The 14,487-nt window shown below is 41.1% G+C and overlaps 1 protein-coding gene and 1 pseudogene across 1 annotated transcript in view; both read right to left on the reverse strand.

Annotated features, from left to right (window-relative positions):
• LOC123946463 (ankyrin repeat domain-containing protein 26-like) overlaps nucleotides 1-11,245 on the reverse strand; it is a 49,401-nt gene extending 38,156 nt beyond the window's left edge. The window contains 1 exon segment of the mRNA XM_046011843.1: nucleotides 11,086-11,245. Coding sequence (XP_045867799.1) covers nucleotides 11,086-11,245 — 160 coding nt within the window.
• A 1,105-nt stretch (nucleotides 11,246-12,350) lies between these two features.
• On the reverse strand, nucleotides 12,351-13,619 carry LOC123946915 (annotated as a pseudogene).
• Between the last annotated feature and the right edge of the window lie 868 nt (nucleotides 13,620-14,487).

Below are 14,487 nucleotides of genomic sequence, written 5' to 3' on the forward strand. Positions count from 1 at the left end.
GATAAGTGACACCATAAGATGACACAACATTACAATAATTGGGATTCCAGAAGAAGAAGAAGAAAGAGGGGAGCAGAAGGTCTATTGGAGAGAATTATTGGAGAGAATTTCCCTAATACGGCAAAGGGAACAAGCATCAAAATCCAGGAGGTGCAGAGAACTCCCCTCAAAATCAACAAGAATAGGTCCACGCCTCATCACCTAATAGTAAAATTTACAAGTCTTAGCGACAAAGAGAAAATCCTGAAAGCAGCCCAGGAAAAGAAGTCTGTAACATACAATGGTAAAAATACTAGATTGGCAGCAGACTTATCCACAGAGACCTGGCAGGCCAGAAAGAGCTGGCATGATATATTCAGAGCACTAAACTAGAAAAACATGCAGCCAAGAATACTCTATCCAGCTAGGCTATCATTGAAAATAGAAGGAGAGATAAAATCTTCCAGGACAAACAAAAACTGAAAGAATTTGCAAACACCAAAACAGCTCTACAGGAAATATTGAAATGGGTCCTCTAAGCAAAGAGAGGCCCTACAAGTAGTAGATCAGAAAGGAACAGAGACAATATACAGTAACAGTCACCTTATAGGCAATACAATGGCACTAAATTCATATCTCTGAATAGTTACCCTGAATGTTAATGGGCTAAATGCCCCAATCAAAAGACACAGGGTATCAGAATGGATAAAAAAACAAAACCCATCAATATGCTGTCTACAAGAAACTCATTTTAGACCCCAAGACACATCCAGATTTAAAGTGAGGGGGTGGAAAACAATTTACCATGCTAATGGGCATCAGAAGAAAGCTGGGGTGGCAATCCTTATATCAGATCAATTAGATTTTAAGCCAAAGACTATAATAGAAGATGCGGAAAGACACTGTATCATACTTAAAGGGTTTGTCCAACAAGAAGATCCAACAATTTTAAATATCTATGCCCCTAACGTGGGAGCAGCCAACTATATCAACCAATTAATAACAAAATCAAAGAAACACATCGATAATAATACAATAATAGTAGGGGACTTTAACACTCCCCTCACTGAAATGGACAGATCATCCAAGCAAAAGATCAACAAGGAAATAAAGGCCTTAAATGACACACTGGACCAGATGGACATCACAGATATATTCAGAACATTCCATCCCAAAATAACAGAATACACATTCTTCTCTAGTGCACATGGAACGTTCTCCAGAATAGATCACATCCTGGGTCCTAAATCAGGTCTCAACTGGTATCAAAAGATTGGGATTATTCCCTGCATATTTTCAGACGACAATGCTCTGAAGCTAGAACTCAATCACAAGAGGAAATTTGGAAAGAACCCAAATACATGGAGACTAAATAGCATCCTTCTAAAGAATGAATGGGTCAACCAGGAAATTAAAGAAGAATTGAAAAAAGTCATGGAAACAAATGATAATGAAAACACAATGGTTCAAAATCTGTGGGACACAGCAAAGGCAGTCCTGAGAGGAAAATATATAGTGGTACAAGCCTTTCTCAAGAAACAAGAAAGGTCTCAAATACATAACCTAACCCTACACCTAAAGGAGCTGGAGAAAGAACAAGAAAGCCTAAACCCAGCAGGAGAAGAGAAATCATAAAGATCAGAGCAGAAATCAATGAAATAGAAACCAAAAAAAAAACCCACAATAGAACAAATCAAAGAAACTAGGAGCTGGTTCTTTGAAAGAATTAATAAGATTGATAAACCCCTGGCCAGACTTATCAAAAAGAAAAGAGGACCCAAATAAATAAAATCATGAATGAAAGAGATCACAACCAACACCAAAGAAATACAAACAATTATAAGGACATAGGATGAGCAACTCTATGCCAACAAATTTAACAATCTGGAAGAAATGGATGCATTCCTAGAGACATATAAACTACCACAACTGAACCAGGAAGAAATAGAAAACCTGAACAGACCTATAACCAGTAAAGAGATTGAAACAGTCATCAAAAATCTCCAAACAAACAGGAGCCCAGGGCCAGACAGCTTCCCAGGGGAATTCTAAACATTTAAAGAAAAGAAAGAAAAACATTTAAATACTAAACATTTAAAGAGGAATTAATTTCTATTCTCCTGAAACTGTTCCAAAAGATAGAAATGGAAGGAAAACTTCCAAACTCATTTTATGAGGCTGCCATCACCTTGATCCCAAAACCAGACAAGGATCCCATCAAAAAAGAGAATTACAGACCAATATCCTTGATGAACACAGGTCCGAAAATTCTCACCAAAATACTAGCCAATAGGATTCAACAGTACATTAAAAGGATTATTCACCACAACCAAATGGATTTTATTCCAGGGCTGCAAGCTTGGTTCAACATCCGCAAATCAATCAATGTGATACAACACATTAATAAAAGAAAGAACAAGAACCATATGATACTCTCAATAGATGCTGAAAAAGCATTTGAAAAAGTACAGCATCCCTTCCTGATCAAAACTCTTCAAAGTGTAGGGATAGAGGGCACATACCTCAATATTATCAAAGCCATCTATGAAAAACCCACCACAAATATCATTCTCAATGGAGAAAAACTAAAAGATTTTCCGCTAAGGTCAGGAAAACAACAGGGATGTCTGTTATCACCACTGCTATTCACCATAGTAGTAGAAGTCCTAGCCTCAGCAATCAGACAACAAAAAGAAATTAAAAGCATCCAAATCAGCAAAGAAGAAGTCAAACTATCACTCTTCACAGATGATATGATACTATATGTGGAAAACCCAAAAGACTCCACTCCAAAACTGCTAGAACTTGTACAGGAATTCAGTCAAGTGTCAGGATATAAAATCAATGCACAGAAATCAGTTGCATTTCTATACACCAACAACAAGACAGAAAAAGGAGAAATTACGGAGTCCATCTCATTTACAATTGCACCCAAAACTATAAGATACCTAGGAATAAACCTAACCAAAGAGGCTAAGAATCTATATGCAGAAAACTCTAAAGTACTCAAGAAAGAAATTGAGGAAGACACAAAGAAATGGAAAAATGTTCCATGCTTCTGGATTGGAAGAAGAAATATTGTGAAAATGTCTATGCTACCTAAAGCAATCTACACATTTAATGCAATCCCTATCAAAATCCCACCCATTTTTTTCCAAAGAAATGGAACAAATAAACCTAAAATTTATATGGAACCAGAAAAGACCTCAAATAGCCAAAGGAATATTGAAAAAGAAAGCCGAAGTTGGTGGCATCACAATCTGGGCTTCAAGCTCTATTACAAAGCTGTCATCATCAAGACAGTATGGTACTGGCACAAAAACAGACACACAGATCAATGGAACCGAACAGAGCGCCCAGAAATAGACCCTCAACTCGATGGTCAACTAATCTTCGACAAAGCAGGAAAGAATGTCCAATGGAAAAAAGACAGCCTCTTCAATAAATGGTGTTGGGAAAATTGGACAGCCACATGCAGAAAAATAAAACTGGATCATTTCCTTGCACCACACATGAAAATAGACTCCAAATGGATGAAGGACCTCAATGTGAGAAAGGAATTAATCAAAATTCTTGAGGAGAACACAGGCAGCAACTTCTTTGACCTCAGCCGCAGCAACGTCTTCCTAGGAACATTGCCAAAGGGCAAATATGAACTATTGGGATTTCATCAAGATCAAAATCTTTTGCACAGCAAAGGAAACAGTTAACAAAACCAAAAGACAACTGACAGAATGGGAGAAGTTATTTGCAATCGACGTATCAGATCAAGGGCTAGTGTCCAAAATCTATAAGGAACTTAGCAAACTCAACACCCAAAGAACAAACAATCCAGTCAAGAAATGGGCAGAAGACATGAACAGACATTTCTGCAAAGAAGACATCCAGATGGCCAACAGACACATGAAAAAGTGTTCCATATCACTCGGCATCAGGGAAATACAAATCAAAACCACAATGAGATATCACCTCACACCAGTCAGAATGGCTAAAATTAACAAGTCAGGAAATGACAGATGCTGGCGAGGATGCGGAGAAAGGGGAACCCTCCTCCACTGTTGGTGGGAATGCAAGCTGGTGCAACCACTCTGGAAAACAGCATGGAGGTTCCTCAAAATGTTGAAAATAGAACTACCCTATGACCCAGCAATTGCACTACTGGGTATTTACCCTAAAGATACAGACGTAGTGATCTGAAGAGGCACGTGCCCCCGAATGTTTATAGCAGCAATGTCTACAATAGCCAAACTATGGAAACAACCTAGATGTCCATCAACAGATGAATGGATAAAGAAGAGGTGGTATATATACACAATGGAATACTATGCAGCCATCAAAAGAAATGAAATCTTGCCATTTGCAATGACGTGGATGGAACTAGAGGGTATCATGCTTAGTGAAATAAGTCAATCGGAGAAAGACAACTCTCATATGATCTCCCTGATATGAGGAAGTGGAGATGCAACATGGGGTGTTTGGGGGGGAGGGGAACAATAAATGAAACAAGATGGGATTGGGAGGGTGACAAACCATAAGTGACTCTTAATCTCACAAAACAAACTGAGGGTTGCTGGGGGGAGGGGGCTTGGGAAAGGGGGGTGGGGTTATGGACATTGGGGAGAGTATGTGCTATGGTGAGTGCTGTTAAGTGTGTAAACCTGGCGACTCACAGACCTGTACCCCTGGGGATAAAAATACATTATATGTTTATTAAGAAAAAAAAAAAAACACGTGTTTTACAGTATGTGGTGAAAGTAATATTTAAGTGTTTTTAAGTAATCTGATAGCAAATGAATCTATTAGTATTCCATTTTTAGCTATAATTGTAAATAATAATTCATGAATCAACCATTTTTTTTAAATAAAAAGACTTCATATGTAGGCAATATTGACAATCTACTTTCAAACAACTAAAGATTTGCTTCTTCTAAAGAAGTTGATCAATGGGCATTCATTTATTCATTCAACTGTTTATTCACGAACATACACTTATTGAGCACACTCTACATGTTTCAATGACACTGTTGGCACAGGAATCATGGCTTTTGTAATTTAGAACTTTATAAACCAAAAGTAATAATCTATGATAGATTAATAGTTTATTTTTCAATTATAAATAAAATCTTTCCCCTTCCCCCAGAATCTAAACAATATTAAGTTAATATAACCAGATACTTCAAAGTCCCTAATAAAACCATAGCTATTCATGATACTGTCAAATGCACTGAATATCTAAAATTATCAAGGAATGATTAGTTCTATTCAGAATGTCCTAAGGTTTATATATTTACTGTTATACATATATATTTAAATCAATGAATGATAGCATGTGCACATTCAATTATATGAGAATACTCCACTGTGAAACCAATTCTGAATAAACAACTTCTTGACACAAAACTACATGAATAGGAGTACTAAGGACAATTACTATATCATCTTTTTTTTTTTTTTAAGATTTTATCTATTTATTTGACACACAGAGAGAGATCACAAGTAGGCAGAGAGGCAGGCAGAGAGAGAGAGGAGGAAGCAGGCCTCCAGCTGAGCAGAGAGCCCGATGCGGGGCTCGATCCCAGGACCCTGAGATCATGACCTGAGCCGAAGGCAGTGGCTTAACCCACTGAGCCACCCAGGCGCCCCCTATATCATCTTTAAAAGAATGTAATATAATCAATAAGCTTTCTAATATTTGGAAATGAGAACAAAATTAAATTACCATGTCTCCTCTATTGGGTCATTTCCAGGAGCATACAAACGTACTCTAAAGGCTCCCACCTTAAAATTAAAAAAGAAAGAAAATTCCTTTGAACTCCACATTCTTTTTCAGTTATCATCCATTTCTCTAATACCTTTCCCTGTAAAAATTCTCTAAGGAGTTCTTTATAATTATTCATTACAGTCCAGCTTCCATGGTGACTGTTGAAACTGCTCCTTGTCAAAGTCACTTGTCCTCATCTTAACCTTTCAAGCAGTGTGTCTGATATACTTGAGTATTTCTTGTCTTGCCTGTACCTACACCGCAGCATTTTATTTCCATAAAAAGTAATCACTGTTAAAATTCCTTCAAAGGGAAATAAAGAATTTATAGATTTTACCTTCCTTCATCCTGATCCATTCCACTTGAAGTGCTGTCATCATTCATTTGTAGTGGATGAGAAGTTAGAGAAGGGGCTTTCTCAAACCTTGGTGTAATCACAGATTCTTTCCATGTTCGTTTTTCTTTTTCCTCTTTCCTTACTTCCTTTGTATCCAAAGCAGGATCACTATTTTAAAAATAGCAGTTAGGGGCACCTGGGTGGCTCAGTGGGTTAAAGCCTCTGCCTTCAGCTCAGGTCATGATCCCAGGGTCCTGGGATCAAGCCCTGCATTGGGCTCTCTGCTCTGTGGAGAGCCTGCTTTCCCCTCGCTCTCTGACTCCCTCTCTGCCTACTTGTGATCTCTTTTTGTCAAATAAATAAATTTAAAAAAAATCTAAAAAAAAAAAAAAAACTTTAGCAGTTAAAATATCCATTAAAAAGCCAATGTTTTCCGGTGCCTGGGTGGCTCAGTTGGTTAAGCCACTGCCTTTGGCTCAGGTCATGATCCCGGAGTCCTGAAGTCCCGGGATCAAGTCCCATATCAAGCTCCCAGTTCCACAGGGTGTCTGTTTCTCCCTCTGACCTTCTCCCCTCTCATGGTCTTTCTTACTCTCTCTCCCTCTATCTTAAATAAATACTCAACCATTCTCTTGTACCATACACAAAGATAAACTCGAAGTGGATAAAAGACCTCAATGTAAGACAGGTATCTATCAAAATCCTAGAGGAGAACATAGGCAGCAACCTCTTTGACATCGGCCACAGCAACTTCTTTCAAGACACGTCTCAAAGGGCAAAAGAAACAAAAGTGAAAATGAACTTTTGGGACTTCATCAAGGTCAAAAGCTTCTGCACAGCAAAGGAAACAGTCAACAAAACAAAGAGGCAGCCCACGGAATGGGAGAAGATATTCTCAAATGACACTACAGACAAAGGGCTGATAGCCAGGATCTATAAAGAACTCCTCAACCTTAAACACACAAAACAGATAATCACATCAAAAAATGGGCAGAAGACATGAACAGACACTTCTCCAAAGAAGACATACAAATGGCTAACAGACACATGAAAAAATGTTCATCTTCATTAGCCATCAGGGAGATTCGAACCAAAACCACATTGATATACCACCTTATACCTGTTAGAATGGCCAAAATCAACAAGACAGTAAACAAGTGTTGGAGAAGATGTGGAGAAAGGGGAACACTCTTACACTATTGGTGGGAATGCAAGTTGGTGCAACCACTCTGGAGAACAGTGTGGAGATTCCTTAAGAAATTAAAAATAGAGCTTCCCTATGACCCTGTGATTGCACTACTGGGTATTTACCCCAAAGATACAGATGTAGTGCAAAGAAGCGCCATCTGTACCCCAGTGTTCATAGCAGCAATGGCCACGAACGCCAAACTGTGGAAAGAGCCAAGATGCCCTTCAACAGATGAATGGATAAAGAAGATATGGTCCATATATACAGTGGAGTATTACCCAACTTTTGTACCAACATGGACAGGACTGGAGGAGATTATGCTGAGTGAAATAAGTCAAGCAGAGAGACTCAATTATCATATGGTTTCACTTACTTGTGGAGCATAAGGAATAACATGGAGGACATTGGGAGATGGAGAGGAAAAGTGAGTTGGAGGAAATGGGAGGGGGAGACAAACCATGAGAGCGGTGGACTCTGAGAAACAAACTGAAGGTTTTGGAGGGGTGGGGGTGGGGGGGTTGGTTGAGCCTGGTGGTGGGTATTAAGGAGGGCACGTGTTGCAAGGAGCACAGGATGTGGTCCATAAACAATGAATCTTGGAGCACTGGGAAAAAATTAAATTAAATTAAAAAAAATCTTTTTTAAAAAAATTTAAATTTTTTTTTAAAAAGCCAAGCCAATGTTTTCTAATAATTTTACTGGTAAAGAATAAAGAAAACCAATTTTTTTTGTGTGAAATTCTGCTACCCATCTCAATTCATTTATTAGTTCACAGAACAGTTATGAAGTCCAACCATATATAAGGAAATACACATCCCTTGCTTTAAAGACAGAAAAATATACAATTACAATACAATGTCTTTGTGGTGATAAAATGGCTGTGGACCTCTTTGTAGGAGCTGTGGAACCAAGCACCATAAACCAGGGACCTAGGAAAACTCTTGCCTCCCCATGCATCAGATAACAGGCACATTCACTACAGGCCCAGTTGTGGACCCAGCAATAGCCCATACACTGGCTCCAGCCCCTTCCTCTCAACCACATCTGGGAGCCCCTGGAAAACACTGTCTTAGATAATCACCCACTGAAGAGAAAGCCTTTCTGGAAAACTAGATTTCCTACAGTAAAGTTCCAGCACACCACCAGAGCAAAACAAAAAACAAAAAACAAAAAAATCGGGTTTGGACACACTGGAAAGGTAGTCATTAAAGACTACTTCAAATGCAAAGACAGCGATGTAAAACTTCAAAGAATTTAAAAAGTCAAAGAAATATGATACCGTGAAATGATCACAATAATCTTCCAGTAATTGATCTCAAACACATGAAGATCAGTAGTTTATCCAAAAAAGAGTTCAAAATAGCAGTTTTAAGGAAACTCAGTGAACTACAAGAAAACACAAAAAGCCAATTCAAAGGTGCCTGGGTGGCTCAGTCTGTTAAGCACCTGACCCTTTATTTTTATTTCAGGTCATGATTGCAAGGTCATGAGATCCAGCCCTGCATCGAGCTTATGCTCAGTGCGGAGTCTGCATGTCCCTCTGCTACTCGCCTGGCTCACACATATGCTCTCTCTAAAATAAATAAATAAACAAATAAAACCTTTAATTAAAAAAGCCAGTTCAATAAAATGAGAAAAATACTAGATGAGCAAAATGAGAAATGTAATAAAGAGTTGAAAGGGCATCTGGGTGGCTCAGTCAGTTAAGTGTCTGACTCTTCGTTTCAGCTCAGGTCATGACCTCAGGGTCATGGGATCGAGCCCTGGGTCTGCTTGACATTCTCTCTCCCTCTCTTTTTTCCTCCAACTTGATCTCTTTCATTTTCTCTCTCAAACAAATAGATAAAATATATTTTTTCAAAAGAGCTGGAAATAGTTAAGAAAGAACTAAACAAAAATTTTGGAGCTGAATAATATAGTGAATGAAATGAAAAAAAGCAATAGAAATCACTGACAGGGGGCGCCTGGGGGCTCAGTTGGTTAAGCATCTGCCTTCAGCTCCGGTCATGATTTCAGGGTCCTCGGATCCAGACCAGCATTGGGCTCCCTGCTCAGCAGGGAGCCTGCTTCCTCCTCTCTCTCTGCCTGCCTTTCTGCCTACTTGTGATCTCTGTCAAATAAATAAATAATCTTAAAAAAAAAAAAAGAAAAAGACAAGAACATGGATTCTTCTCTAGAACCTCCAGAAAGGAATGCAGCCTTGCCAACACTTTAACTTGAGTGAGATTTTCAGACCTCTGACCTCCAGATCTCAAACAGGTTCCCCGGTGTGCTTAGGACTGGGGGCTTCTTGGGACTCAGGGCTGTTAGTGCTAAGAACAAGTCAGTCCCAGGGTAACCCAACATACCCCTCATCGCTTTGACCACCCCCCCCCCCCCGAGTAATTTCTGCTTATTATGGCAGTTCATAGTTGGAGATTTTTTTTTAAACTATCTCTGTACCCACTCTTCCCATATCCCCCACCAATCCAGAAAAGACACCATGTGCGACTCTGAGATTCCTTAGGCAGAGTGGGACATTTGTAACTCCTCTTCGTAACTTTCAAACATTAAAACTCAGATTACGAACACAGGTTAAAATTTCAGTTTGGTCCTCCGTTTTACTTCCACACTTCTGCCCTACAGAATTCAGGCCAGTGCCTATGTGCCTGACCGCCTCCACCGTGAGGGTATAGAGCATTGTGCAGGTTCAAACCATTCCCACTTGTGTCATTCTTTCCTATGGGGAAGGTACATACTGGTAGTACACCTTCTCATGACTAGAGCCGATCACTCAATGAACTTCCTATTTTCAACAGAAAAATGAGTGGGCATCTCTATTATATTAAATTTTAAAATATTTTTTATTTGTCCCAGAATCTGTGTGCCAAACATAGGAGTTGGCACTAAATTTCATAGGGAGTTGGTGCCCAGAGAGTCGTTATAGGTATCCTCTTTGTTGCCAGACTTTTTCAACGTAAGCAAATTAAGTAGCTCAGTCTTCAACCTGGGACTCAAGTGGGGACTCAAAAGCCCTCCAGTGGGAAGGAGATAGGCAAAAATTTAGCATCACCCCTCAAATCCTTGCATGTTGGGGAGCCAATGTTGGGAGACTGCCAGGAATTAATACCACTACATACTTATTTTCTTATTTATATTTTCTGATTTTTCAATGATAAATTGTGTGTTGCTTTGCACATAGTAATTTGTTTCTAGTTAAAATAATAAAATAGCTTTAAATGTGTTTAAAGATTGGGGCACCTGGGTGGCTCAGTCGGTTAAGTGTCTGCCTTCAGTTCAGGTCAAGATCACAGGGTCTTGGGATTAAGCCCCATGTTGGGGTCCCTACTCAGTGGAGAGCCTGTTTCTCCTTCTCCCTCTTTCCCTCTACTATCCGCCCCCACAATACTCTCTCTCTCACTCACTCTCGCTCTATCTCAAAGAAAAATCTTAAAAAAAAAATGTGTTTAAAGATTAACAAATGAAGCTTTCGGCATTAGATAACAAAGTATAAAATATATAATTCACAAATGTAAAAATATAATTTTTTTGCAACCAATACCAATACGATTTTATTGGAATATGGACTGTAAACAGATGTTTTCAAACAAACAATCTAACCTTATAAAAATGTGTGACATTATTAAATAGTTAATAAAGAAATCCTACGGTCTGATGTGGGTTGACACCTCGAGCTCTAGCCTAGCTTGAAGTCCCCATAGCTGTGGCATGGCTCTGCACTGGGGGAGGAGACTGCTTGCAAACCAGACTGGTGACAAGTCCCCAAAATGAAATCAGCCTGTTTACTTTCTAAGACAGAATCTAGCTTCCTTTGCTAACACGAAGGCTGGCACAATGGATCCCGAGCTTTGACACCGGCTCCAGGAGCTCCAACTAAACGCCCAGACCCCCCAGATGATGATTGCTCAGTCACTGGGGAACGGGCTGGACCTGCACACAGGACCCCAGTCCCTGCCCGTGAGAAGGACAGCTCTGCCATCACGTTCACATATGACCTCTTGGAGCTTCCAAATGCAGCTTGCCCTGATTATAGAGAGAAATTTCTTCTCATGGGGATAAAAAGGCAAAAAGGGTGGGGGGTGGGGGAAGAGTACATTTTTCTCACTCAGTAGGTCTTTTCCTAAATACATTCTAATAGGATGTTTCCCTCATTCCCCAAGCTGCCTGAAGACCGACTTTCCAGCTTTCATTATGGTTATGACCAGAAAGTCTCTATTTCAGGGAGGTGCATGAAAACAGGTGCACACATAGGGTTGGATGTGCTGGGAAATGGCGAGGTTTTCCTTACAAGGCTGCAAAAAGAAAAAGAAGGCTACACGGTTAAAAATGCAACAAGATTTTATGGTTAGGCAAATCAACAAAGGTTACAGTGAGCTCCAAGTTATGCACTTCTGATGAGACAGAGGGACCTGTTCACGGTGTCATAAGGCTTCAAGTGATGCCTGCTGACGGCAAAGGGGCCTCTTGTGAGTGCCTGCAGTTTGCTCCCAAATGAATACACTTAGAAGAAAACTGCAGGGGTGAGGTCCGTTTCCCAGAGAGCTCATGTCATAAAAAAAATACATAAAACATGAATTTGTAAAAAAGCTTAAAAAAATACTGTCACTGTTTTAATATCTCCTTTTCATAAATGAGGCTGGTGTGTCAGTATAGACTGCTGACGTTTTGCTAAATCTTGAGCCAAAGGAAACCAAAGGAAACCCAGACCACAGTGGAATAGATAGGAAGTCAGATATTCAGAGCTTGTTGACTGAACGGGTTAATTCAACAGTGGCCTCCTGTTAAATAAAGGTAAATGGACAACAACCCGAGTCTCTCCTCTCCCATGCATTCCAAAGGGAGCGTTCCCTCAGATCCTGAACTCTGGGCATCGTCCTGCTGTCACAACGGCAGCACCCTGTAGACTAGTACTGGGGGATTTCTTTCTTTTTGACAGCCAGTTAGGTCTTTACTCTTCTTTGCATTTCGAAGGAATGACTAGAATTTCTTTTTATGACATTGTAGTTTTCCTTCAAGATTTGGGTTTGGTTGGTCGGTTTTATTGGCAAGCATCAATGCTGCATGACCCGTTGCCTTCCAAGTCTTCACTGGGCTGCCGTGAGACCACTGGAAAGCACAACCTTGTCTGCAGAAGGCTGGGACTGCTCCTTCACCACGGTGTAAAGTCCGAGTGCTCCATGGTCTCTTTGGCAGTCAGTCTCTGTTGATGGTCGTATCGCAGAAGTTTGTCCAGAAGATCTAGAGCCTCAGGGCTGACGAGGTGTCTGTTCTCACTATAGATAAAGTTTTCCCAGCGTTTCTGTGAATGTTGTCCCAGGATACCATTGAAGTGCGGGTCTAGGTCTATGTGGTATTTCTTCAGATACCCATACAGCTCCTCTGTGGCCAGAACCTTGGCAATGCGAACAAGCTGGTCATAGTTGTCCTGTCCGTGAACGAAGGGCTCCTTTCGAAAGATCATGCTTGGGGCGCCTGGGTGGCTCAGTGGATTAAGCCGCTGCCTTCGGCTCAGGTCATGGTCTCAGGGTCCTGGGATCGAGCCCCGCATCGGGCTCTCCGCTCCGCGGGGAGCCTGCTTCCTCCTCTCTCTCTGCCTGCCTCTCTGCCTACTTGTGATCTCTCTCTCTGTCAAATAAATAAATAAAATCTTTAAAAAAAAAAAAAAAAAAGAAAGATCATGCTTGCTAACATACAGCCCAAACTCCACATGTCCAAGCTGTAATTATCCATCTGATCATCCACAAGGAGCTCTGGGCCCTTGAAATATCTCGAGGCTGCATGGACATTGTACTCCTGAGCAGGATGGTGGAACTCTGCCAGACCCCAGTCTATCAGTCGCAGCTTTCTCTGCTGGTGATCTATCATGACATTGTGAGGTTTCACATCCTTGGGCCTCATTCCCTTACTGTGGCAGGAATCCGGGGCCTTAAGTAGCTCATACATATAAAACCGGATATTGAAGTCTGTCGGGATCTGGTAACGTTGCTTAAGATCTGTATTATTGATATATTCAAATACCAAAGCTGGGGTCTTTGACACAGGGTCCTTCACAGTGTCAATCAGCTTAATGATATTTGTTCCACCACGAAGGTTCTCCAGACTTTTAACCTCTCGTGTCATCTTCCTTTTCTTCACTGGCTTGAGAATTTCTACAACCACTCTCTCATTGTTGGTGATGTTGATGGCCTCAAATACTTCACTATACTTTCCCGACCAAGTTTTCGAACCAGTTGGTAATCATCTTGATCACCCCAGCTCGGGACGTGAGCCTCATAGTCCCAGTACTTGCGGCTCCTCAGGCTGTTCACCTCCGGGTAGACCTGGGCCCTGCTGCCAGCGGCCGGGCCGGGCATGGCGGGCGGGACGCGGGAGGGTGGGGGGCGCCGCGGGGCGCAGAGGGCGGTGGCGCGGCAGGGGGCGTGGCGGGGGACGCGCGGGGGGGTGGCGGGCAGAGGAGGCGGTGGGCCCGCGGGGGCGGGCGAACTTGGGGCGCGGGGGGCGCCGGCGGAGCTCTTCGGGCCTTGGAGCGACCCACGGAGTGGCGGGGAGGGCGGCGCTCGCGCGCTCCGTCCTGGCCTCCGCTCGGCTTGCAGCTGGGAGGTGGCAGCTGCGCTGCGGCCGGCGGCCGGGAAAGGGGCAGCGGCGGCGGCCAAATCTATAATTATTAAATGCAGTGTTGTCTACAAAAGAATAATCGATGGAAAATAAAAATACTCTAGAAAAAATTAGTGAGCAGAACCTACCTACACATCACACCACATACACCAAAATAAACCCTATTAGTAAAAGTGTTTACTCCTTTTAACGAAACCATTAAACCATTAAATATTTCAGAAGAAAACATGTATGAGTGGTATTACTGATGAGTGGCAGACTTTTCAAACAACAGAAGTTATAAAAGAAAGTATCAATACATTTGGCCACATAAAATCTGTGACCAAATAAACTTAATATAAGTGAAAATATAGGAAAAAAAGGATTAGCATGAATGATAAGCATTATCATGGAACTAAAATTTTTTTTGTAAATGATCACAGTGTATAACCAGTTCACAAATTAACCATGAGTACCAGCCTTCTACTCTTACCTGATCCGGACAGTAGGTTCAACTTCATCAAGAACCTACCTCAAGACATTTGCCCTTTAGTTCTGTCATAATTTAATCCACTGGAATCTTGATATACTCACTACCTTACAGATCATCATACTTACCCGTTATAT

This window comes from Meles meles, chromosome 7 (genome assembly GCF_922984935.1).
Source record: "Meles meles chromosome 7, mMelMel3.1 paternal haplotype, whole genome shotgun sequence".
Lineage (NCBI taxonomy): Eukaryota > Metazoa > Chordata > Mammalia > Carnivora > Mustelidae > Meles > Meles meles.